At 38.9% G+C, this 27,989-nt stretch overlaps 1 protein-coding gene across 5 annotated transcripts in view; it reads left to right on the top strand.

The window, feature by feature from the left end:
- Positions 1 to 27,989, top strand: part of LOC126263669 (peroxisomal multifunctional enzyme type 2) — a 533,675-nt gene that overhangs the window by 468,205 nt on the left and 37,481 nt on the right. For all 5 annotated transcript variants that reach the window (XM_049960781.1, XM_049960779.1, XM_049960778.1 and 2 more), the window contains exons 8-12: positions 621 to 751; positions 2,679 to 2,747; positions 3,033 to 3,093; positions 3,230 to 3,393; positions 19,946 to 20,069. In XM_049960781.1, coding sequence (XP_049816738.1) covers positions 621 to 751; positions 2,679 to 2,747; positions 3,033 to 3,093; positions 3,230 to 3,393; positions 19,946 to 20,069 — 549 coding nt within the window. The remainder of the gene's footprint in view (positions 1 to 620; positions 752 to 2,678; positions 2,748 to 3,032; positions 3,094 to 3,229; positions 3,394 to 19,945; positions 20,070 to 27,989) is intronic.

A 27,989-nucleotide genomic window follows, 5' to 3' on the forward strand; every position in this document is an offset into this window, starting at 1 on the left:
CATCTTTGCGACAGTTTCCAACCTTTAACAGCAAGAGAATCTCTCAATCCTCTATATATCCCTTTGCCTGTATGTGAAAAGCTGCCAATGGAATGAGAGTAACTTTTTACCAGAAATCTGTTGTCAGCCACGCATTTAATTTCTGCTTAAATTCAAAGCAGGGGTTAGTATCAAACCTGGCACTCCCAAGTGCTGCTCTGCAGTGTTTAACCATATTATATTGTGAATCATCGTAGGAAGTTGCTTACTGTTGATAACATTTAATTTGTATTTGTATGTAAACAGTTGTAGATGTCCAGGGGATACCGTGTTTGTTTAAATTTGTTGCATGTTTAACTTTTCAAAGACTTGTCAGTAACAGTTATCTTTCAGAATGAATTTTGAAATGTAGGAGAATAGTACTGGCAGATTTGGAACTGTGAGGGTGGGCCGCAATTCATTCCTGGACAGCTCAGTCAATTATAGTGTTGTCTGTCAAAGCTGAGGTTTTGTATTTGATGAGTCCCAGTCTGGCACACAGCTTTAATCAACCAGGAAGTCCAAAACAATTATCAACATTCTAAAAATTCTTTTTTTAGGATTCTTTGAGAATAGCTTTTTGAAATTATTTTCATTCATAGGTCACTTAGTAAGAGGCAAGGGAGTCATCCTTCGACAAAAGCTCACCGATGATGTGATTTTGGAAACAGTGCGTGACAAGTGGCCTGAAGTTATAGACATGTCCGGAGCTGAGCGCCTTGAATCTATCCAGGTCAGCCTAAAACTTAATTTTGTGGCAAAACTTTAAGAGTATTTTGATGTGTATTTCTTAGGTGATTTTTTGTACTAGATATATTTATTGGCATGGCTGTTGAAACTGTTAGTTACCATTAATTTATCCATTATTTAACTTATGAGTCTTTTGCATGTACACTTTTAAGATGTGATATTTAATATTTTTTTTGCATTAAATAAAAGTTGAGCGTTTCAAGCATATTATAGTAGGACCTTGATACTTCACTATGGTAGGACACTCGCGCATAAGTGTTCCTGGCTGAAAAAAATGTTGATAGTTGTGGTCTGAAGTAACTCGTGCAGTGGCTGAAGGCCAAGGGGAACATTTATTTTATTGTATTTATTTATTCGCCCAGGGGTCTTATCACAATGATAAAGGATTTCTCATAATAATAAAATGAAAATAAATAACTGAAAATATATATACGCACAAAATATGTAAGTGTGCCTTTATGAGGATAGGTCGGGTGGTTGGCAATAATGGTCTTGATGAAGGAACCCTCCTTGGCATTTGCCTGAAATTATTTAGGAAAACCACGGACAATCTAAATGAGGATGGTCAGACAGAGCAAACTCTATCCTCCATTTGTGCACTTTACTTTGACTGATTAAACAGTAACGTTGACCAAACAAGCCCAACTACATAAGAAATTAAGGAGGTGGGACCTTGATACCTGAAGCAACCAGAGATTGTTGAAAGTTTCAAAGAGTATATTAGGCTATGCTACCTGGAAAAGAGAAAGGAATAGAAGAGAAGGAGAATAGTCAGCTTTGACGTATGAAATAGTGAAGGCAGCAGGGGAAGAACTTGGCAAAAAATTGGCCTAGTCGATATCTTCCAGTAACACAAGATAATATGCCACACAGGATAGACAACATTTCTGTATAATTGCTGTGAAGCTTGGGAAAACATAGCATGACAGGACTGTTGCACCTGGTTGTTGTTGTTGTTGTTGTTGTGGTCCTCCACCTGGTATGTACAATATATGTGACAGGTGAAATAATCTCAAGACTTGAAGAATTCCAGTACTAAAGAAGTTAGGTACTGACAGGTATTACTGAACCATCAGTTTAATAAATCACTGTTGTAAAAAACTAACATTAGATATCTAGGGAAAGATGAGCAGTTGTTAAGTCAAGCTGGGGGAAGATCAGTTTGGTTTCTTGGAGAGATGTAGAGACGCATGTTAATGCTGATGCTGTGAGTTAGAAGATAGGTTGGAGAAAGAATAATCTACATTGATAACATTTGTAGATTTAGAGAAAGTAAAGGCTGTTCACACAGTGATAATATATTTACCATAAAAAGAATTTTAGAGAAATTATGAGAATTCAGTGTAGAGAGACATGTCACTTTTATTGACTTCAAAACAGCTTTTGACCCTGTGAACAGGACATAATGATTAAAGCTGGATGTCCTAGATATCTTATTAAAGCTATAACAAGCTTATACATGGACACAAATAATAATAAAAGTTGGTAATAACAAAAACTGAAGAAATCACTACCAATAAGGAACTTAAACAAGAGTGTAGCCTGTCACCAATCTTATTTAATGTATATAAAAATGATTTGACAAAAAACTGGGGCCTGAAATTAATCCAGGTTACTGATTAATAGAAATGAGTACATTCATATTCTTATGTGCGCAGATGATGTTACCATTTTGGAAGAAAGTGATGATGAGCTAGAGAAAGCAGTCTGTAAATTACATCAGTTAGTGGGAAGAGAATATAACTTTCAAATATCATCACAGAATTTAGAGTCCCAGTTTGGCATGCAGACTTAAACTGTCAGGAAGTTAAACAAGAGCATACACCTGCCTGCACAGTGAAAAATTCATTATGTTTTGATTGATCGTTGTGTGGTAGAATAAGTCATACCATCAATTGCTAATGTTGCAGGAAGCATCAGGCTCGTTAATGACAGCCTTGGAGGAAATGAAAGCAGGTGGAGCAGTGCCCACTGGACAGGTAAGAATGAAGAAAATGCTCTTGTCCTTTTACGACAGTATTGTGAAAACGATAGATTGCTACTCATCATATAGAGAAGATGGAGCAATCTATCTTTTTCATCATACTATTGTTATAACATCCTGTACTTTCCTTTATTTTTGTGTCTTTATGAACTTATTGTGTTTCATTTTGAGTGCCTAAATGTTCATAGCTTGAAATATTTTTTCATATTTATACTTATTCAGAGTAGTTGGTGGCTGTCAGTTTGCTGTTAATAAAGTCCTATTTTTTACAATTTTACAGAAATCAGTGTCTGGTCAGTACTCGTACACAAACAGGGACCTCATCCTTTATGCCCTTGGAAGTAAGTTTTTTCAATATTACAGTATTGTTGCAGAGAGACTGTCATTGCTGTTGCAGTTTAATGCATCTAAGATTTGGTAGTGACAATTTATAATCCGACTTATTAGTGTTGCTACAACAGTGACATCTGTTTACAGTTGGTGCAACAGTTACTGACCCGAGTGACCTCAAATACCTGTATGAACTACATGAAGATTTCGCAGCCATCCCCTCGTTTTGGATTCTCCCTGGCCAAGTTGCTATGATGGGATCTGGTTTAATTGGTGATGTCGTTCCTGGTAAAGAGGTCGATTTTTCTAAGGTGTGTGCTATTGTGAAGTTTGTTTTTCCTTTCAGTGTTTTCTGTAAAAGTAGTTTTCTGTTAACATTAGAATCATAAAAAATGTTGCTATGAATTTGTAGCCATGTGAAGCACAGAAAATGATTCGAGGAAAGATACAAATGGTGACAAAGATGCCACAAAGAAAAATAATTGTGTTGTGGCTTGAAATTGTTAATGATGAGATCTTTATTATTTCTCATTCTTATTTGTATAGATGTTCTCAGTATAGGACCATAGCATTCCCTGTGATGCATTTTGATTTTCTTTCTCTTCTACAAAAAGTATTACACAAAGGAATGGAAACAAAATTCACTGACAGTTATATTCTCATAGTTAACACTTTTTGAGAGTGCTCTTATTTTAATTTGTTGTTATTATTTTGTTTGGCCCCTTAAAGAACACGTAGGAACATTAGCTATAATGAAAGTTCATGTAGAATGTAAATACTTTAGGAGTAAAAGAGACCAAAAAGGCATGCCCCTTGCTATCTGAATTTCACCTTCCTTTCTGTCAGTTTGGAAGTGAGAATTAATGTTTCCTCGGTATTTATTGTTTCAGTTTCTCAATGCTACTGACATTGATGACTGAAGATGATTTTTCTAACAGTGTAGAGCAATTCTGGGAGAATGGGTTCCTGTTAAGCAGTAGTGAAGGTTAGCTTCAGTGGGAAGGAGTTTCTTACTGTAGAAGTTCCAGTTATTTGTGGAGGTACTACATAATTTTTCTGCACAGTTTTCATTGGTCTCTCTGTCATTGAGACTGTCCTGATAAATACTTGAAGTGTTTAATATGAGTAATAAAGTCATATCTCATTACAAGGCACCCCCAGTTCTGTGTATTTTGATTTGAAGCTCAGTTTCGACAAGAGCAACACAAAATGTTTACAGGGCATGACTGGTTACTGTGATAGTCCTAGTGATGATTGCAAGGTCATCAGATGAGGTGAGGCATGTGATACTTCTTATTTTACCTCATGCCCCTATGTGTATTCCAGGTATTTCTTTTTATCTTGTTTTTTTGATCTTATCAAACGTGCTGAAAAGAAGTACATGTAACCCATCACTTTACTACACTGCTATTTTTATTTCAAAAGATTCAGAGATTTTTTCCTATGTGTTTTGCCATAGAGGTTGTATTTATTAAAGTATGTTGGGTTAATTTGGTTGTTTTTCAATTGACACTATATTCATACAGCACATTAAACAAGGTGGTGTGACCAATTGAGTCACAGATTATTTTAAAATCACAAATATGACCACTTTACAAACCGATTAACAGTGCTGCAGAATCATCTTGAGGTCCCAGAATGTTGTGCGTATGAGCTCTCATACCATTATTCCAAATAGTGAAAATATGTTCATCCTGTAAAAACTTGCAAATTAAATTTGAATCAGACGTACTTTACAAAATGAAGATAACAAATTTTATGGACATAGAAAACAAGTGAAGGATGATCACTTTGTGAATTGACTGACTGTTTGAAGATTCATTTTGAGATTCCAGACTTCTGTGTACAAGCTCTCATATTATTACACATTCCAAATTTGAAAATATTTTTATCCAGTAAATAACTTGTAACTCAAATTTGTGTCATCTACATGTACATCTATACTCCACAAATCACCTTATGGTATGTGGTAAAAGGTATTTGGTGTACCAGTCTCACTTCCCCTTTTTTTCCATCTGTGTATGGTTCACAGGAAGAACAATTGCTGGTAAGCTTCCTTGTGGGCTCAAGTCTGTCTAATTTTATCTCCATTGCCTTTTTGCAAGATGAACGTAAGAGGAAGCATTATATTGGTTGACTCTTATAGGAACATGAGCTCTTGGAATTGTAATAGTAAACTGCAACTTGATGCAGAACACTTCTCTTGCAGCAGCTGCCACTGGAGTTGTCAGAGCATCTCCATGATGCTTTTGCACTTACTAATGAAGCTATTACAAAATGTGCTTCTCTTCTTTGGATCTTCTCTATTTCCCATATCAATCCTACCTCGTACAGGTCCCAGACTGATGAGGAATATTCAAGTATTGTCAAATGAGAGATTTGTAAGTTACCTCCTTTGTGAGTAGACTACATTTCCTGAGAATTCCATCAATGAATATCTGTATTACTTGTGATTAGTTTTATGTAATTGTCCCTCTTTAAAACACTCCACACACATACTCCTAAATATTATATAGGTGCAACTGCTTTCTGTTATTGTTCTGCTATTGTGTAATCATACATTAATGGATCTTTCTGTCTATCTATGTGCAATATGTCACATTTATTTATGTTGAGGATCAGTTGACAACCATTGCACCAAGTGTTGATCCCTTGTTGGTCTTCCTGCATTTTGCTACAATTTTGTGGTGTTGTGATTTCTTCGTATACGAAAGTGTAACCTGTGAAGAGCCTCATGGAACTTCCGACATTATCCACTAGGTCATTTATATACAGGGTGATTCAAAAAGAATACCACAACTTTAAAAATGTGTATTTAATGAAAGAAACATAATATAACCTTCTGTTATACATCATTACAAAGAGTATTTAAAAAGGTTTTTTTTTCACTCAAAAACAAGTTCAGAGATGTTCAATATGGCCCCCTCCAGACACTCGAGCAATATCAACCCGATACTCCAACTCGTTCCACACTCTCTGTAGCATATCAGGCGTAACAGTTTGGATAGCTGCTGTTATTTCTCGTTTCAAATCATCAATGGTGGCTGGGAGAGGTGGCCGAAACACCATATCCTTAACATACCCCCATAAGAAAAAATCGCAGGGGGTAAGATCAGGGCTTCTTGGAGGCCAGTGATGAAGTGCTCTGTCACGGGCTGCCTGGCAGTCGATCCATCGCCTTGGGTAGTTGACGTTCAGGTAGTTACGGACAGATAAGTGCCAATGTGGTGGCACTCCATCCTGCTGAAATATGAATTGTTGTGCTTCTTGTTCGAGCTGAGGGAACAGCCAATTCTCTAACATCTCCAGATACTGTAGTCCAGTTACAGTAGCGCCTTCGAAGAAAAAGGGACCAAAAACTTTATTGGCTGAAATGGCACAGAAAACGTTCACCTTAGGCGAGTCACGTTCATACTGAGTTGTTTCCCGCGGATTCTCAGTGCCCCATATACAGACATTGTGACGGTTGACTTTCCCGTTAGTGTGGAAAGTTGCTTCATCACTAAACACAATCTTTGAAATGAAAGATTCATCTGTTTCCATTTGAGCAAGGATAAAATCACAGAAATCGATTCTTTTAATCTTATCAGCTGCAGACAGTGCTTGAACCAATTTCAGACGATAAGGTTTCATAACTCACCTTTTTCGTAGGACTCTCCATACAGTTGATTGTGGAATTTGCAGCTCTCTGCTAGCTCTGCGAGTCGATTTTCCTGGGCTGCGAACAAATGCTTGCTGGATGCGTGCTACATTTTCATCACTCGTTCTTGGCCGTCCAGAACTTTTCCCTTTGCACAAACGCCCATTCTCTGTAAACTGTTTATACCAACGTTTAATACACCACCTATCAGGAGGTTTAACACCATACTTCGTTCGAAATGCACGCTGAACAACTTTTGCCGTACTCAATAACACAAAAAGCTTTCTGTTGAGCGGTCGCCATCTTAGCATCAACTGACGCTGACGCCTAGTCAACAGCACCTCAAGCGAACAAATGTACAACTAAATGAAACTTTATAGCTCCCTTAATTCACCGACAGATAGTGCTTAGCTCTGCCTTTTGTCGTTGCAGAGTTTTAAATTCCTAAAGTTGTGGTATTCTTTTTGAATCACCCTGTATATTGTGAAAAGTAATTATCCCTTGGGATATGCCTGAAATTCCTTTTATGTCTTAAGATATCTTTCCGTTGAGAATGACTGCCTTGCTAGAAGTTCTTCTGTCCATTCATGTAGCTGGTCTGATACTCCACACACGTGTATTTTGTTCTTAAGGTAGCAGTGGGGAACTGTATCAAATGCATCTGAGCTGGGTTTCATGCAGTCATTTTCAGAATCCATGTAAATTCCTGCAGAGGTCTTCAGAAAAATGGACGGCTGAAAGGCATTTAATGTGACATCTTCTAGAAGAAGAGCGAGTTCATTTGTATATTTTACATGTTATTGTATTGGTACCCCATCAGGTCTAGCGGCCTTTCCTCCATTGAGTGATTTCATTTGATTTTCAATCCGATTATTTCTTTTTTCATATATCTGTCATTCTAACTTTTGTGTGACAATTTAGTGGAGAAACTACTGTGCGATCTTCCTCAGTGAAACAGTTCTGAAAAAGATGATTGGTATTTTGGCCTTCTCTTTGTCATCCTCCATTTCAGTGCCATTATGGTCACAGTGCATCTGGACAGAATTGCTCTGATCCATTTACCGTTTTTAACAGAAGACTAAAACTTTTTGGGATTTTCTATCAAGTCAGTAGATAGAATTTTACTTTCAGATTTGTTGAACTTTTCACACAATGATAATTTGGAATTCATTTGGTTTTTGTTTGTCTGTAAGGCCTTGGCACTTTTAAATTTGCAGTGAAGCTCTTTTTGCTTTCATAGCAGTTTTCTAACCCAGGTGTTGAACTGTGGTGGGTCTTTCCCATCCCTCACAACTTTGCTCAGCACATACCTGTCTAAAGTGTGTTGCACAATATGCTTTAACTTTGTCCATTGCTGCTCCACATTGTCAGTGCTGGAGATAAAATTTTCATGTTGGCAACTAAGGCAATCTCAAATCCATTTCCTGTAGCAGCTCTTGCTTAACGCTTTCGCTGCGGCTGACGCTTATAAGCGTCAAAACAAGCCATGAGCCAGTGCGGCTGATGCTTACAAGCGTCCGCGCTCACTGTCGGATTACTCAGTCGAGTTGCAGCGTCTAAGCTAGCATCAAAGCGTGTGAACTTTTGTTTTGTGTGGTCAGTTATCGAACATATATTTTTCGTAATGTCGGCTAATGAACTGATACCTGGACCTTCCAGTGTGAAAAGGAGTAGGAAAAGTGTTAAATTCACATAGGAACAGCTACTTAGTGTACTAGACGACAGTGATTTTCTGTGTAGTGAGGACGAGGCATACCATGGAGATCATCATTTAGAGGCTGGAGAAGAATTGCAGAGTGATGATAGTGTGGAAGCACAGCTTTCGAATCTGTTTCGTGACTGTTCCAAATCTGACGACGATGGGGACCATGACGATTGTGTGGAAATCGACGAAAAAGAGCCAGGCGTCCCCTGGGTATCTATCAAAAATGTAGACGGCTAATTCTCTCATACCAGGAGCAGACATGCCACTAAATTGACGATCTCTATCTGAGTAAATCTTAAAAATGCGCATTTGAAGTAAATATAATTTCAAATGAATCCAGTTACCTTTTTCCTTTTTAAGAATATGCGTTTTGGAATCCAAATTTTTCCTGAATGCAGTGAATTTGTTGCTTGTTTGAATTGTATTTTTTGTTACATTATCAACAAATCAAGAACATTTGAATGACGCCTGTGACCCCTGTAGGTGTCAGACAGCAAACAGACTTTAAAACATGACCACAATACAGTCGAAGCTTAATTGAAGTAACGCGTCTAAGATGTCATCATTAAGTTAGTATAGAACATGATCCTACAGATCTTACAAGGTCTTGACGTCAGCCTGTAGCTCAGGTGTGCTTAGGAGCGTCAGCTCCGAGCGGTTACCTGCCGTTTCAGTGTGTTACCAGCCCGCACTCGCACGTTGCCGGGCCGCACTGGAGAGTTGCGCGCCTGCACCAATGCCGCAGCGAAAGTGTTAAGCAGAATCATCTTCCTGTATCCCTTATTTTCCTATTTACAGCCTTATTCAATGGTGCTGTAACAGTGTTATGATCACTGATGCCCTGTTCTGCACTGGGTCAAAAAGCTCAGGGCTATTTGTCACCAGGAGATCTAAACTGTTAACTTCACAAGTTAGTTCTATGATTGACTGCTCAAGGTAATTTTTTGTTAAGCCATTTAGAACTATTTCACATGATTCCTTGTCTCTACTACCCCCTTCTCCCTTTACTCCTTGAGTCTCCCTGCCTGTAGCTGCAGAATTGAAACCATCACCTTAAACTGTAACATGACAAAGAAAATTATGTGAAATATTCTCCAAGCCCCCCACCCCTCCCCCAAAAATGTTCTGCCACTGCTGCTCATGTGGCAAGGGGGGGGGGGGGTTTGTCTATAAAATCATCCAATGACCCTGTTTGATCCGTCAGATGTACTTCACAAAAAGAAGATAAAAATTTTTTATGCTATGTTGGAAACAAGTGAAGGCTGAATTTGAAATACTTCATTACTCAGAAGTAGGGGGCAGAGCTTCTTCTTACATATTGTGCTCAAGAGTTGATTAGGAAACTTTACAGTGCTCTCTGGACACGTATGTGAAGCAGCTACGTGTCAAAACATCTCACACAGAAATGAATTATCATTTAACAAATTTTATTTTGAATATGTGTTTGAAAGCAGAATTTTTCAAATGACTTTGAAGATCAAAACCACACAACTCATTCAGTATTGAACAACATTTTCCAGTACTTACAGACTGTCGTATGTAGAGTTTGTCACGCTTTTACATGGCTGTTACACATGTATGAAAGATATATTATTATTCTGAATTGTTGTTGATTGCCACATCTGTATCTTTGAATGATTCAGTAATTTCATTCATTCCCACATGATATTCCATCAATCCCATTGTTGATGGATGTTGAATTAGTCAAGCTGTACATTAACTGGTGGAAGCGGCCACTACAGGCTTCTTCTGTAAAGTATACTAATAACCCAGTACAACTAGTGATAAGCTACTCACATTGACAGCTATAGAAGTTACACCATCTACGTAAAAGATAGCAAATGTGGGTACTGGTATTTCATTCAGTTCCTTCCTAGAAGGGAGACAAATAATTTCAATCAGTATTCCTCTTGAGATATAAATAAACATACTTGGATAGTTTTCCAGATAACAGTAATTTGTTGCTCAGTACATTATGTAAATTACATGATGAAACATGCCCCTATATTGCTAAAACCACAACTTTAGTTGTTATGCATATTTTGTGTAAACGGAATTAGGTAATTTAGTGTTAGGTATTTTAATAGTGCTGCATTTATACGCAGCAGTAATACATGTTAAGGTCATAAAGGAGATAAACAGGACCACTTTTTTAAATATACTGTAAAAGCTTGAAACTGTGAACATTGCTGTTTGCTATGAATCCAGTTCAACACAAAAATCGGTCTAGTCACAAGCTGCTGCGGCCTAGTCATTGCACTTGAGTGTCAGACTTGGAAATTGGATGCGATTGTTACTCACCCAAGTGCTAAAAAGTGGTGTTGATGGTGTAACAGACGTCAGATGGATGTAATGAAATAGGAGCTACTTATGAGCTGTAATGAAAATTTTACTTGTGTTGCTGTGCTTCATCTTTCCATCTCTAATTAGAAGCAGAATATTGCTGTGGAACTTTGAAATTTAACACTTTATAGGTACCTGTTTGTATAAGGGGCATTCAAAAATAAATGAGCCGATGGCATAATTGCAGAAATCAGTACCTGTATGTTAGAAGTATTGACCCTGGCTGTTGAGACACTTGTCCCACTGTGACACTAGGCGGTGAATAGCTGTCTGCTGCAGTGTTAACCAGTTCCGCACATACAGCTAGACGTGGTCATCTGAGGTGAATCATTTGCCCCTCAGAGCCTTTTTAAGGGGACAAAAAATGGCGTAATCACAGGGAGAGAGGTCCAGACTGTATGGAGGGGGTCAAGAACCTCCCATTTGAATTTCTGCAGGAGTGCCATGACTGTGTTGGCCGTATGAGGCTTTGCATTGTAGTGGAGCAGAATGACCCCACGGGTGAGATAGCCTGGTAGTTTTGATTTGATCACTTGGCGAAGGGTAGTCAAGGTTTGTGAGTAACACTGGGCATTCACTGTTGTCCCGTGCTGCAGGAAGTGAACCAGGAGGATGCCATCTTGGCCACAGAAGAACATCAGCATAACCTTTTCTGCAATCATGTGGATAGCCTTGGCATTTTTTGGTGGTGGTGACCCTGGATGCTTCCACTGGGCTCCGTTGTTTTGATTCTGGTTCAAAGTGGTGACACAATGACTCATCTCCAGCCACCACCCGTGCCAGGAACGCATTCCCTTCCCGTGCATGGTGCTGCAGATGAGTAAGACAGTAGGCCATTCGACATGCTTCCTGCGCTGGTTGAAGACTGTGGGGCACACACTTTGCACATGTGTATCATTCCTTCATGATGGTGTGAACACTTCCGATGCTCAATCCAGTCACGGTGGCTATGGCTTTCACTGTCAGTTGGCGGTCCTGGGTAATGAGTGCATCTACCAGCTGGATGATGTCATCAGTAATGCAGTGTGGTGTTTGAGACTGTGCATCATCGGCTAACGACACCCGTCCTTCCCTGAAATGCTTGTGCCAAGCCTTGACCCTTGCAAGGGACCTGCAGTGTTCACCGTACACTTGTGACATTCGTTGATGAATGTCCGTTCCTCCTACTTCTTCCGCTGTCAGAAAATGAACAGTACCTCTTTAGCTTCAAAAAAGGTATGGCATCTTGAAAGAAATCACTTTTTCACATGGCACAGTTTTTTATTTGAAATAAGCACATTATTTAATTGGTAATTATCAAATTTAATCCACTGAAAATTATCGGTCAAGATCAGACAACATATGCTTACATTAAGTCAGCATGTCGTGATCCACACAGAAGTGTTTAAAAGATCAACATAATTTACATGTGGTTCTTTGCTGGTCCACTTGTTAAAATCGAGTGACATGAACACCTGACAGTTCAGGAACAGAATTGTTTTTTTCAAAGGTATAAAAAGATCTCAATAATTAGTAAAACTTCTGTACCTCAATTAAAAATCCCACTCAGAATTAAAGAACTGAAAGCATGCTCCATCAAACAAGAAGGAGAATCCTGCACAAAATCAAAAAAGAAATGTCTGGTAAACAGAATAAAAACAAGTAAATTTTAAGGTAATTCTGCCTGAAGAAGGAGCCACTGTCGCCAAAAGCCTGCCTAATTGTAATCTGAATAGATTTTTTTATCTATCCAATTATCTTATTCTGTCAAAAATTGATTGTTTTCCAAGTAAATTGTAAGTCACCTGTTAAGTCAGATGTTGAATATGTGTGCATGTTAAAGTCTGCCCATGTAAACTCTCAGATATTCCCAGTTCCTCACCCTCTGAACTGGTTCTCCAACTTGTAGACTGGAAAGTGGAGTTGAAAACTGCACTGACAAAAGGATTATATGCTGCTGTGGTATGAATATGGATTCATAATGAGTTCAGAGAAGCTAAAAAAGCTTAGGGAAGGCCCTGGCATTCGTGTCTACAGGAGAGATATTTTAAACTGGCTGGTCCCTCTGTGCTTACTGGGGCAGGGTTAGCAGTAGGGTGAGTGATGGTTACTACTCTGCAACTGTCCCTGTCACAACAGCCATTCTGTCAAGTGCACATTTCACATAATGTTACACTATAGAACATTTATTTGCATCTCAGTGAAGCTGTGGATACAGAAGCTCTCTGGCCTTATTTCACAACTCTCACAACCACATCCAATAAAAGGAGTTTTAATGCATGTAATAAGTCAGTAAAGTAAAGTCACATGGCAAGAATGGATGGGAGACCCCGAAGGGCAAGTTCAGCTGCCTAATTGGGAAGGTTTTTTCCTATCCTCTGCACCTGCAGGCACCTTTCCACCCTGAAGTATGAGAGTTGTGAGGTAAGTACATCTATTAAGTTAGGAGACTGTTGTGTGCTGTGCTGTGTGTGTGTGTGTGTGTGTGTGTGTGTGTGTGTGTGTGTGTGTCATGTTCATGTTGGAGGCGGTGAATGAAACCCAATTAGAAGAGCTATGTCTCACCACTGTGTATGGCAATACACTTTAATGATGCAATGGGGTCATCCTCCACCACTGTCCTTGCTGACGAACCTCTGCTGGAAGTAGTCAGTGACTTGCATCTAAGTGAACTCTTTTCTGTATAAATTCACCTCTCAGACGTGGTAGCTGAACCTGCTGCACAGGTGGCTGGCCATTTCTCAACTCCTTAATGCCATATGGAACTGAGCAAATCAATATTATGAGGGGACGATGCTGTTGCTACTTTTATCACAGGGCACTTTGGGAGGCAGTTTCTCCTGTTAGAACTAGTCAGCCTTTTTTTGTAATTTACCTGCTTCTGCTTGTAATGATGTGGAATTCCGGAATTATTTTCAGCCCTAGTGACAGGAGGGAGCAATACACAATACTTGCAAAGAGTGCCTTGGGAGCAATACACAATACTTGCAAAGAGTGCCTTTTATTTTCGAGGAATATGCCCTAGATATGGATTATATCAATCAGTTTTCTTGAAGAATGACGTGTATCGGTTTAAAAATTGTAATTCCTTACCAGAACTCAATAATTTTTGATGACTCCTCCTTTTCAACTTACAGTCGGGTAAGTAGCCCAACATAACAAACTAGGGCATTTTCATGCAGCCATAATTTGTTATAGCTGCATTATTGCCTGCAACACATTCCCACCCCATCAAATTATATCCAAAAATTAATTATTTTACAAATAATTTTACTTGGTAAATTAACAGTACAAAAACAATATCTTAACAGCCTATGTCAATGATGGAGTTGGCTTCTGTAAAGAAAAGGAATAATACTCATCTTGGTGCAGGATGATTGGCCCAGGTTATGTTTCAATAAGTTAGTCTCAATTTCAATTTATTGTGCAAGGCGAACATGTACAGTTCATTAATCCGGTCAGTCTCCACAAGCAAAGTCCCAAATGGTGAGCCAAAAAACAGACAAAAACTGAGACTTGCAGTTACTGTTGTAATTAAATTCATAAGTTTCTAACGATGAATATATTCCTACTCTTTGTTGTTAATTCAGTTATTAACATTGTCATAGACAAACAATTTTATAGCAGATTTCTTGTGGTGAAATTTTTTTCTGAAATCAGTTATATTACAGTTTTTTAAATTTTCTTTTTGCTGACATAAAATATGTTTTCTTTCTTGTCTTTCTTCTCTCATCATGTTTAATACAATAACTATTACTCCCTGAAAGTGCTTTAACACTTGTCCACGTGTATATTGTAATGCAATAATTTTTACCCTTCTATAATGCTCTAATGCTTTTCTACATATATACAGTAAAGAAGCTAAAATTTGTACAATTTTTGCCAATTGATGTTACATACACAATGTAATAGCTCATACTTGATTTTTGCAAGAGTTTTAACTTGTGTAATTACAAAAAATTATGTCAAAGAAGAGCATCCAAAAGTGGTATCCAACTCCACAGTACCATACTAGAATACCAATTTGAAAAAAGAGGTTATTAATAAAAAATGTGTGTATTGAATACTTTACTAATCCAAGATACCATATATTTCAGTTGTTTCTATCTGAAACAGTTACATTTCATCATGAGTGTTCAGATGGAGAAGAACCACAGGTGTTTCTGGAGAATTAATGGTTGTCCAGTTTCACCTGTATATAATCGTAGAACTTTGTGATGATTATCATTGCATTCACTGCTACTACCTTAAAACTTTCACCACATAGAATAGTAATCTTCCTTAATAGGCACAAAACTGACTTCTAGTCCACTAAGATGTAGAATGAAAGTGGAGTTAAGGAAGGTTGTCTGAAAAGTGGCTCATAAGTAAGGAATTGATTTTCATGGAAAAGCATACTTTTTGTGTAGTCAAATACAATGCCCTTTTCTCTTTATGTTCTTGAACATATGTTTATCTAAGAGCCCAGATCTCCAGGCTAATTGACCCTAGTCAAGAGACATATCTCTAATAACTGCTGAACTTCTGCAGAGATAGAATTTCAGCCTTAGACCTGCTTACAAGGACTGGTCAGCACCACACTCTGTTCCTCTCTGCCAGTGAATGTTGTGTGTCCTTCTGTAATTCATCAGAATATTTGGAGTCTTTGAAGTAAATTCTGGTTAATACTAACATTCATATTGTCATGTTTTTAACTTTTCTGTATGTAGACAACTGTGAATGGCACCCAAAATCATAAAAGTACATAAATGCTCAGTATGAACTAGTGGATGAAAACTGCAGTTCAGTTGCATAAGAGCAAGAACAGTGGCTTTTTCAAAATAGCTGCTTTACTTCTAATTTCATACAAAGCAGTTTAGAAGTAATTCCCATAATTATTAGTGTGGGGAGATTACCATTGCTTGCAATTGGTTGTTAGTACACTTTACAGATATTACTTGCAGTGGCTGATTTTGGCTGTTAATATGTAACTTGACTCATCCAATGAATGTGAATTAGGACATGAATGAATAACACACGTCTGTGACATAAAAATTGTTTCAAAGTTATTAAGTGATTTGTATAGTATTTTCAATGCTGATTTCAGGAAAAATAGTGAAAAAATTCCATCACATACAGTTATTTAACAAAGTGCTTGTCTAGTTTTAGCATTTTTTGATATTTCAGCACTCTAGTGAGTTAGGATTTCCATAAACTGTTATTTAGCCGTTTTTATACTAGATATACGTAAAATAAAGAGTAATTAGGAGAAACCAGCAGTATTTTCATGTCAGTGCTTGTCTGTCGTACTACCCCTTCCCCTTCCCCTGCCATCACCAAGCAGTGAGCTTAAGCTATTGTCCTTCAGTTCACAGTACCCCTTCACTCTGTGCTGTTCACGTGTTGCTGTTACTAGTGCTTCAAAGTAGTGACTGTTTTCTTGTGTTGTGAAGTTGTTTTATGGACAATGGCTACCAGAGGATGTGTAAACTTGCCAGATTGCTTCTGCTACATTTGTGGTAACTGTACCATTAAAAAGCAACAAAGAAACATTTCCGATTTTGTTGAAAACGTATATTTCGCCTTTTTTGGCATAAAGTTAGGCAATCAGGATAAGCCTTGGGCCCCACACAAAGTTTATTTAGCGTGTGTTGAAGAACTGAGGTAATGGTTTCAACATAAAAAGCAGTCCTTATCTTTTGGAATACCATTCGTTTGGAGGGAGCCCAAAAATTATAGTGATGACTGCTATTTTTGTTCTTGCAACATACGAGGTTTCAATTTGAAAAACAAAAAGGATATTTCTTACTCTGACATTCAATCAGCCATTTGCCCTGTTCCTCATGGACCTGAAGTATCAATACCCTCTCCTCCAGATTCTTTGGATGATATAGATGATCACGAGCCATTGGCTCAGCAAGGTGATAGTGAAGAAGACGGAGATTGCTACGATCCTGGCACAACCGATCCCATTCCATTCTCCCAACCTGAACTAAACAATTTAATTAGAGACCTAGGCCTTTCTAAAGAATCGGCAGAGGTTTTAGGATCTAGATTGAAAGATAAACATATGTTGGCTCCGGGTACATCCTTTTCTAGGTATTGATCAAGGGAAAAGGAGTTTGTATCTTTCTTCTCTCAAGAAGGTGACGTGGTGGTTTGCAGTGATGTTCCTGGACTTATGGCATGTTTCAAAATAGAATATGCTCCTGATGAGTGGAGACTTTTTATTGATTCTTCAAAAAGAAGCCTTAAAGGAATACTTCTACACAATGGCAATAAGTATGCTTCTATACGAGTTGGACACTCAGTTCACTTAAAAGAATGTTAGGAAAACCTTGAACTGGTTTTAAGCAAACTCTGCTATTCAGATTACAAATAGACACTATGTGGTATTTTAAAAGTGCTTTCAATGCCCTTGAGAAAAACCTTACAGGTAGGGGATAAAAATGTTGAGAGGAAAAGCCTTGTGGATCCCAAAAAGGTTTTACTTCCACCACTTCACATTAAGCTGGAGCTGATGAAACAATTTATTAAGGCACTGCCAAAAGAAGGGGAATGTTTCAGATATCTTTGTGGATAGTTTCCTGGTTTATCCGAGGCAAAGCTGAAAGAAGGAATCTTTGCGGACCAGACATTAGGAAACTAATGACAGATCCCAACTTTGTGGACAAATGGAAACAAAAGAAAAGGCAGCATGGACATCTTTTAAATTAGTTGTTACCAGTTTCCTAGGAAACAAAAGAGATCCAAACTACAAGACAATCATCACAGACATCCTCGACAACTTTAAGAAGCTGGGCTGTAACATGAGCATTAAAGTTCATTTCCTCCACTGACATCTTGACTACTTCCCTGCAAACCTTGGTGATGTAAGTGAAGAGCTGGGCAAAAGATTCCAGCAAGACATCAAAGAAATGGAAAGAACATATCAAGGAAGATGGAACATCAACATGATAGCGGACTGCTGCTGGATGATAAAAGAGATGATCCTCAACAAGTCCACAGCCAAAAAAGCAATAAAAGAAGCTTCGACAGAAAGCAAAAGTGTTATTATAAGGACTTATGAGCTTAAAGAGAAATGGAAGTGTACTGGAAATGTAATTTAGAATGTGATTTATAAATAAAATAAAATTTTTATAACGTTGGGAAAAATGTGATAAATTGCTTAAATTTTCGTATTGTACCCAAAAATACTCCCTTCTTTGTGGTGAAACCTGACATGATAGAAAAAAATGTATTGCATTTTTGAAATCGATGCTGAAAAGTACATAAAATTCAGTTATCAAATTTCAAACAACTTTCAAAAAATATTTTTTTGCAGACCTGTGTAATCAGATCCAGTGCAGTTTAAAATAGAATGTTAAAAAGGGAGTGAAAGTCATCTTCCTAGCTGGTTTGAATAAAATCTGGCTGATTGGAAGCCTGGAAACACTTTGCATTGTTTGCAGTCTACTGCATTTTTGATCAAAGTTCCTTCAAATTAATTTCTTTGTACCTCATCCAAAAATTCATCTGTCAAGAAAAGAAAAAACAATATGTTCATTGTAATAAGACCATACATTGTATTTCCATTAGACGGTTTATTATAGTTTCTCTTCTTCTTAACATGAATAACATAAACAACCTGTTGACAAAAATAAGGGGATCTTTATCTTGATCAGTGTGGTTATAGTATACAATATACAAATCTTAACGGGATAAGTCAATAGAAGGAGCGATCTGTATGGTTTCAGGAGAGACAGATGAACAATAATCTTGCAAGTCAAGTTAGAATTATTGCATGCAGCTTGCTGAAAAAGTTAGTGTTTGTAAATTGAGTGTCTGAAATGTACAAGGGACAGTTAAATGAAAAAGAGAGAGATGGGAAAAAAAGTAAGTGAACTGTTTATTATTTCGAAATTGTTTGCCATAACTGTTAATACATTTATCCCTCTGTGAGATGACAATATATATGAGAGAGAACGAACAGCTGATAAGAGGGTTCCTGTGAAATTCTGAAATGACTTTGTTCTTTCAAAAGAATGACATGGTAACAGTTATAAAATATGATGTTTACGTGCAAATTTCAGTAATATGCAGCAATTGGAAGGTGGGGCATAGAGTCCATTTTTGTACATTGATTGCTACAATGGAGCAGAAACAAGAGCTCGTGTGGTAATAAATTGAAGCTTTTTTTTTTTTTATTTGACAGTGTGTTCGCAGGATTTGTTCTCTTGAGTAGCTGTGTTTTGAAATTCTCTTTCTAGGGCACAGCAGATAAAAGAAAATCTGTCTAAGACAAAAGCTGATCTGTGTAGCCACCAAATATTGCTACCAAAGGAAATACATTTCATTTCCTGGAATGGTTGATAAGGGCACACACCACAGTTACATTTGCAAAAGCTGTGAGAATAACCACAGATTGACATGGTAGAGCAAGACTCTGTAAGCTTTTCAAAAGAATAAAAAAAAAGAAGCTCATCACTCACCTCTGTGCAGGATTTTGTACCATTGTACCTGCCCACTAAATGTCTTAAATTCGGAGATTTCTGCATCTCTCTTACATCTGTGATATGGTCCAAACATGATTTCTCATCTCAAAATTTTGTTTGCTTAGCAGTCATCAGTTGCTGAAATGTTCTCGATGAAAAAGCTTCTTGAGGAGCATTTACTAGAGGGTTCGGATAGAATGGAAATGGCATTATTTTTGAAAAATTATGAAGCAAGTTTTAACAAAAAGCAGGTACTTCTGTTACTTTCTCAAGAAGCTCTGAATGATCCTCGTATTATTAGTATTGTAAAGTTTTTTTCTCATGAAAAGTGAAACATGTGTTATAAACAAAATGGAGAAAATTACCGGTGGAGGAGTAATAGTGTGGAGACAGTATTGCAGAGAGAATCACTTTGGGAATATGTGTGAAGAAGTAGTAGTGGCTAGCAACATAGTCCTCATGCAGGGGAATGGAGAGTGAAAAATATTTAAATAATTTCTCTGTATCTTGACATGACTTTTTAGTTTCCTTCAGTGCCTTTCTATTTCTTCTGTTTTCTTTTCGTTTTTAACAACTAAATATTCACTTTTGAATATATTTGTGTACTTTCATGACAATGTCTTACTTTTTTGTAAATGTTAATTTTTATATTGCTTGTATTCGAATATTTAAATACTTCTATCAAAAATTATGCTGTCCTGATAACTGTGCATGACGTCACTGTAAGTTTGTATACTTTACAGGTCCTACATGGAGAGCAATATCTGGAGGTCCTAAAACCTATTTCTACTTCTGGAAATCTTAAATCAGTGGCATATGTTGCAGATGTCCTGGATAAAGGATCAGGAGCAGTTATTCTTGTAAACAGTAAGTACAAAAAAGAAAGTACTTGAAGCTGAACTGTATTGATGTAACAGCAAGAGGCTGAACAAAATGCAACAACCTGAATCGATTCCAGTGTGAAACTAAACTTCTGTATTTTTGTAATACCTAAATTTTTGCACTCATATTTACCATGTTCACAGATAATGCCTCTAAATGAAGTGCATCTTATATTTCCTCAGTGATTAAAGCACTATATCTATACCATACCTGAAGCTGAATGTACTAGCCCGAGCACAACGTGCTGTAGTCACCCCCTTCATAGTAAGATATCCTTTGCCCTGCATCAATAAAGTTATGTTGTCTAAGTGATTCACTGGTGAGCCACTGCTGCTTGTTAATGGACAACAAGAGTGGCATTGAGAGTATAATCAATGAGTGAATTCCTAGACCTCCAGAAAAAGGGAAATGGTGCACAAACATTCCTGTTCGACTTAAAACTACCTAGTACAGGCTGTTGCAGGAAGAATTAGGAAACAAGTACCAGGTCACAAATTTCTTAAAGTGAAGTATATGTCTTAGCTGAGTGATAGAAGAACTTTGCAAAAAGAGGATCAAATTGTAATGGTGTGTGGACTGTCAAACAGTGTACCGACAGGGAACAGAGTTACGAGGGTCAGTCAAAAAGTAATGCCTCCTATTTTTTTTTCTACGTTTAATTGTCAGGAAATTTAAATGCAATTACATAGGTTGAAAACCACAACATTGAGGATCATTTTGTCATTTTTCAATGTAATCTCCGCCCATCTCTACAGTTTTGGTCCATCTTTGAACAAGGGCATGTATCCCAGCACGGTAAAAATCACAGCTCTGCTTCCTAAGCCATTGACGCACGGATGTTTTGACGGCCTCCTCATCTTCAAAATGAATCCCACGATGAGCTTCTTTTAGTGGCCCGAACAGATGGAAGTCTGATGGTGCCAGGTCAGGGCTGTATGGGGGATGAGGCAAAACTTCCCATCCAATTTTGACAATCTCGCCAGAGGTGTGACGACTGGTGTGTGGTCTTGCATTGTCATGCAAAAGAAGAACATCTGCCATTGATTTTGTTGGGCGAACTCGCTGAAGACGTGCTTTAAGTTTTTTGAGGGTTGTGACGTATTGAACAGAATTTATTGTGCATCCCTGCTCCAAAAAATCAACCAGAATCACACCCTCTGTATCCCAGAAAACTGTTGCCATAACTTTCCCTGCCGATCGCACAGTTTTGAATTTTTTCTTCCTCGGCGAGCTTGTGTGACGCCACTCCATTGACTGCCTCTTTGATTCGGGTTCAAAAAAATGCAACCATGTTTCGTCCCCGGTCACAATTTTTTTCAGAAACTCATCTCCCTCCAAACGGAAGCGCTGCAAGTGTTGGGAGGCTATTGTTTTCCTTGCCTCTTTATTCTGATCGGTTAACATTCTTGGAACCCACCGTGCACAAACTTTTGAGTACCCCAATTGTTTAATAATCGTGATCACACTGCCTTTACTAAGAGAAATAATGCGACACACTTCATCTGCAGTCACCCGACGGTCACCACGAATGATGTCATCAACTTGCTGAATGTTGTGTGGAGTCACTGCACTCACCGGCCTGCCGCTCCGCTTTTCGTCAGTCAACGGTGTTTGCCCTTCAGCTTCCTTACAACGACGAACCCATCGTCTAACAGTGCTGACATCCACTGTCACAACACCATACACCTTCTTCAGTCTTTCATGAATGCGTATGGGCGTTTCACCTTCTGCATTCAAGAATTCAATCACACAACGCTGTCTCAAACGAACATCGATGTCGGCCATCTTACAAACTTCTGCTGTGCTGCCACCTGTTGACACAGAAAGTTACTACTGCAGTGGATTGCAGAAGAAGGTTTGAGGAATGGCGCCAAATTCAAATTTTTCACTTAACTTAATTTCTTTAAGTAGAAAAAAAATGGGAGGCATTACTTTTTGACCGACCCTCGTACAATGTTTCGAGTGGCCTGGTAAAGATAGTTTCTGCAAAGAACTTAACAAATGTTGATTCCATTCCTGATTTGAGGCATTGTGGTAGGTCCCAGTTGAACAACTCTGTAAGTTGGGTTAGCATGGAGTTAGATCAATTGCTTCTGTCAGTTACAGGGCTGAACATCAGTTTAGTTTCTGTTGATACTATTGGTGGGAGGGTTATGAAACATGGCTTACATCTCATTAGGAAAGGGAAGGAGAAACTGGCTGGATTTATAGCTGAGTCTGTAACAGTGAGCACTGCCCCTCATGGGAATATCTCTGTGATCACTGGTATGAGGGCAGTGCCTTTTTAGGATAAACTCAGATTTCAGGTTATCAGTGTTAAATAAATTATGATAATTGAAAATTTTGAGGCTGAAACGGTTGGGGGGAAAAAAAAGGAGACTGAAATAAGATTATTGCATCAAAGAATTATATGACTAAAAATATAGTCAGTAAAGTTCTGGTTGTTCAGATGAGCTGCAGCCTAAATGGCATGTGGATATAATATGTATTCCTGAACAACATTGGACCATTGAAATAGGAGTACTGAATATGGGTGGATATAAGTTAGCATCCAGCTACTGCAGGAGGAAGTAGGACTTTCTACTTATATAAAAGAAGGAATACAAACATAGGAGACGAGGTACTGGCAGAAGTAAGGCTGTGAGGACGGGGCGTGAGTCGTGCTTGGGTAGCTCAGTTGGTAGAGCACTTGCCCGCGAAAGGCAAAGATCCCGAGTACGAGTCTCGGTCCGGCACACAGTTTTAATCTGTCAGGAAGTTTCATATCAGCTCACACTCCGCTGTAGAATGAAAATTTCATTCTAGAAACAACCCCCAGGCTGTGGCTAGGCCATGTCTCCGCAATATCCTTTCTTTCAGGAGTGGTAGTTCTGCAAGGTTCGCAGAAGAGCTTCTGTTAAGTTTGGAAGGTAGGAGACTAGGTACTGGCAGAAGTAAGGCTGTGAGGATGGGGCGTGAGTTGTGCTTGGGTAGCTCAGTTGGTAGAGCACTTGCCCGCGTAAGGCAAAGTTCCCGAGTTCGAGTCTCGGTTCGGCACACAGTTTTAATGTGCCAGGAAGTTTCATATCAGCGCACACTCCGCTGTAGAGTGAAAATTTCATTCTAGAAACAACCCCCAGGCTGTGGCACACAGTTTTAATCTGCCAGGAAGTTTCATATCAGCGCACACTCCGCTGTTGAGTGAAAATTTCATTCTGAATACAAACATACAAACAATGGTACCTTTAGATTTTGCAATCATTTGCAGCTTGAAGATTGTTCAAAAGAAGCAGAAATTCATTGAAACTGTAAATGACAATTTTGAGTTATTTATGAAACAAAATGATGCACCAATGACCTTCTTAATTTTCAAATAGAATGTGGCAATACTAATCAGAGATGGTAAGTTAATTTTTCAAAGCATCCCTGTTCAAATATGGGCAGAAACAAAATAGGTTAACCCAAATTAAGCTTTGGACAGAGTGGTACGTACATGGTAGAGAAAATATCCAAATAATTGAAGTGCTGCATGAAGCTACTGAATCCATGCTGTTGTGCTGCAGGATGGACTCTGACACCTGTACACATTAATTAACTCATAATAGAAATGTGAGAGCAGTTGCCAGTTTATAAAAATATTGTGTTTGCATATAATTTGACATTTGAACTGTGTGTCTTCAGGGGCGGCTTTGAATTGGATGAAACAAGTCTTGCAAGTCACAGGTCCTGTGACAGTAGCCCATTCATGAGACCAATTGTGTCACATGAGTAACAGTAAGAGTAATAATCATACCATGTGAAAAGAAGGAAAAGAGAACAAACAGAACACTGTGTGGAGACAATGCTGCTACATGTAATTCCTATTCATTTCTGACTATTGTGGCTTAATGGGGAAATGTGTCATTGGGTTATTGATCAGGGCACCACCTGGTGATGATGGAATATTCTAGTTTGTTTATGACTAACGGTTATTCATAAGTACATCTGAGGTATAAGAGGATGGATGCGTGAAAACTACAAGACATGCAGAAAAATGATGTGTATTGGTGGATAGAGCAACTGTCCAAGATTCAGTTAGTAATACACACTCTGGTGTAATTCCAGAATGCACTACAAGGGGGCAGGCATGTATGAACATGTAGAAAATCATCCACTTGTATAGTGACAATGAATTTGTTCATACATGTTGACAGGCCAGCCAGTGAGCAGACCTGCAAATAGGCTGCTGCTGTTGCACCTTTCCAAGCTTTGGAGAGGTGATTTCAGTGAATTGCATACATCTATTGACATTTTCTGTGTCACAAAAGAGCCCATGTTGAGTATCTGTAATTTGAGCTACAAACTTGGAGAGCTGCTGTATCCATTGATGTGTGTCTGTTCTGTGTATGCCTTGTGGTTTTTGGACAGTCATCTTCTGAAACCCTGGAGGTATATATAATAAATTTCTGGCATCATACAATAATTTAGGAGTAAAGGTTTTGAGGGTTTGTGTTGGGTCAAGCGGCTTAGGGGGCAGGGAGCATGAAGGAAGGATGGGAAAGAGTAGCTGGCAGTTCAGAGGAAGTCACCAGGTGTGCAAGATACGTATGTGGAAGGGAGAGGCAGCAGTTGCCCAGGTCAAGAATGCAGCACACTTGCGCTGGAGTCTTTGGGTTTGTACAGTGCACTGTGGTGGTGATGTGAGGGAATGGTTGGGAGTAGATGACAGAACAGAGGAAGAGGAGACTGTTGGGAAGAAGTTGTGAGGGCAAGGTGTTAGCAAAGATTGAGACCAGTAGTATTATGGGAATAAAGGATGTGCTGCAAGGAGAACTCCCATCTGTGTAGTTCAGAGAAACAGGGGCTGGGGGAAGGATCCAGATGACACAGGTTGTGAGGCAGCCCTTGGCCACAGTTTGGCAGTGGCCATAGCCTGGAATAGGATGTCCTGGGTGAGTGAGTGAGACAAGTCTTGCACCTAGGCCTTCCACAGAGATATGACCCATGTGACGAGGGGTTGTGAATTTAGGTGGAATTGGGATAAATCAAGATATTGTGTCGGTTGGGTGGGCAGTGGAATAACAGTTTAGGAGAGGTAGGGAGGATTATGTGTAGGGGTCCCTCATTTCTGGGCAGGATGAGAGATAGACACAGCTCTTCTAAGGACTTGGTTCAGTTGCTCTAGTCCATAATGATAGCAGGTGGTGCTCTTTTGAAGCTGGTTCTTGGAAGTAGTATGGCCATCCTGATTTAGGTTTTCTGTGAGTTTCCTAAATCGCTCCAGTCAAATGCCAGGATGGTTCCTTTGAAAGGGCACGGCCGACTTCCTTCCTCGTCTTTTGCTAATCCGATGAGACTGATGACCTCGCTGTCTGGTCTCCTCCCCCAAACAAACGAAACCAATCTTGGGAGTAGTAGGAGGATTAGCGGTTTTTGAGGGTAGGGCATGGGAAATGGTTTGTGGACTGTGAAACCCTTTGTGATACCTTCAGCATATTGACCAAAGGAGTTCTCATCGCAGCAGATATGCTGTCCATGACTCACCAGCCTGTACAGGAGTGATTTTTTGGTGTGGAATGGATGACGGCTGTCAAAATGTTTGTACTGTTCATGGTTAGTGGGCTTGATGTGGGCAGAGGTATGGATGGAACCATCAGAATGGTGGAAATCAATATCCAAGTAGGTGGCATATTGGTGTGACAAAGACCAGGTTAAATGAATGGTAAAGGTCATGAGGCTGCGAAAGAATGAGGATAGGGTGTTTTGATCCTGGCTACAGATCATGAAGATATCATCAATGAACCTGAAATAGACAACAGGTGTGGGACACTAAAAAATTTTTCATCAGCTGACGCATAAACAGACTGGTATAGGAAGTTGCCGTCTATGAGCTCATGGCCATGCTGCGGATTTGTTTGTATATTTTCCTCTCAAAGGAGAAGTAGTTATGTGTGAGGATATAATAGGTTACTTTCATAAGAAATGAGCTACTGGGTTCGGAATAAGAATAATGTTGGGAGAGGTAGTGTTTAATAGCAGTAAGGCAATGGATGTGGGGGATGTTAGTGTATGGGGAAGTGGCATCAACCGAGATGAGTATGGCTCTAGATGGTTATGGGATAGGAATGGTAAAGAGTTGGTGAAGGAAGTTCTTATTTTTAATATGATATGCTAGGCTGTAAGCAGTTGGTTAGTGGTATTAATCAACAAGAGCTGAGGTTCTTTCAGTTGGAATACAGTAACCAGGTACAGTGTGGGGTACAGGATTGTTGGGTTTATGAGTTTTGGGAAATATGTAGAAAGTGTGTGTGTGTGTGTGTGTTTGTTTGGGGGGGGGGGGGGGGGGTTTGAAGGTAGATGATTCTGTGATGGTTCTAATGATTTGAATATGGATTGAATATTATACTGAACTTCTGGGATGGGATCACTGTGGCAGAGCTTGTAGGTGGAGTAGTCAGACAGTTCTCAGATAACTTCTGTCAGGTAGTCACTGCAATTTGTGGCGACAGTGATGGAGCTTTCGTCTTCAGTTAGGATGATTAAATCAGGATGTATCTTGAGATTACCGATTGCTGTTCTTTCTTCAGTTCAGAGGTTTTATGTTCTTGGGAAGGAATTTGGGGAAGGATGGTGAGGTCTAGTTGGAGGTAAGGAGTTGGTGGAAGATAACCTAGTGGTGATTAGGTGGGAGGCCATGGTTGGATGGCAGTACAAACTGAGAAAGGCAAGGTTAAATATTGGGATTAGGTTGGCTTGGTTGGAGGGATTGTGTACTGTGTCAGTGTGTAAACGAGAGTCCTATTTACATTTAAGATGTTACAACAGAGTGAACCACTCTACAAGACATCAGACTGTGTTTAGCTAGCTTCCTTTTGTGCTATTATTCCAGTAGACCTGCTGTCCAGCACATCAGAAATATTTACAGTGAACATAATAGAAGATTTTGCAAATTTTTAGTCTTGACTTTTCACATTAGATTTTAGTCAGTCTAGTCTCACATTTGCTATGTGCTGTTTGTTTGATGATTCCTCTTTACTGGGTTTTGCTTTAAACAACAGTCAACGCCTCAATCAACTCAAATGCTTGTGGACAAAGTGAGTATTAACAAGCCAAGCAAATCCGGTTGTAATCTGCTGGTGCCTATACATATAACAATATGCACGCAAGTCAATACCTCGCTTAAGGCACCGCAGAACCATCCAATTCTCCACAAAATAAGAGCAACAACACAGTTACCTCTGGGGGTGCTTTCCAACAACTAGTAGGATGGCATGGACGAAATTCATATAATTTTCAATATAATCAATTACACCAATGACTACCACCAAAACAAAGACATGGCTCTACAGTTCCTTTCATGTTGTACATAAACGATTACCCTTCCACATGACACATAAGTGATTAATCATTACTTCCTCCCACAAATTATTACTATCCAATAAAGATCTCCCTTGCCAGTACTAAACAATTCATAGGAGTGAATGCTACTTGAACAAAGTCAGTCATAAATCAGTCTTAGGAGAAAAAACTCTTACAACCACAACAGTTAACAGTAGTTTCTATAAGTCTGCTTATCAGAATGTCTGGCCTCACCATATCAGAAATCAGTCTTCAACCAAGATGGACTATGACCTGTCATCTTCTGATGAACTGATTCCTACAAAGCTCATACATGGACTGCCTTTCTTCTCAAGTAAAAGTAATTTGGAACCATCATTGTTAACAAATATGTTATGCCACCTTGAGTTTTGACAATGATTTCATTGTTATTATTGGGCTTCAGCAAGCTCAAGCGGCTGCCAGCTACTCTGCAGTGTCATTACATCTCTGGTTTTTGCAGTGACCAGTGGCTGCCTCACTGTTTCATGCACTAGTCTCCTTTTGGCCTCCAGTGAAATGTGTATCTAGAATGTTGTTACAGCAAACATACACAATATATAATACACA

This window comes from Schistocerca nitens, chromosome 6 (assembly GCF_023898315.1).
Source record: "Schistocerca nitens isolate TAMUIC-IGC-003100 chromosome 6, iqSchNite1.1, whole genome shotgun sequence".
Taxonomy (NCBI): Eukaryota; Metazoa; Arthropoda; class Insecta; order Orthoptera; family Acrididae; genus Schistocerca; species Schistocerca nitens.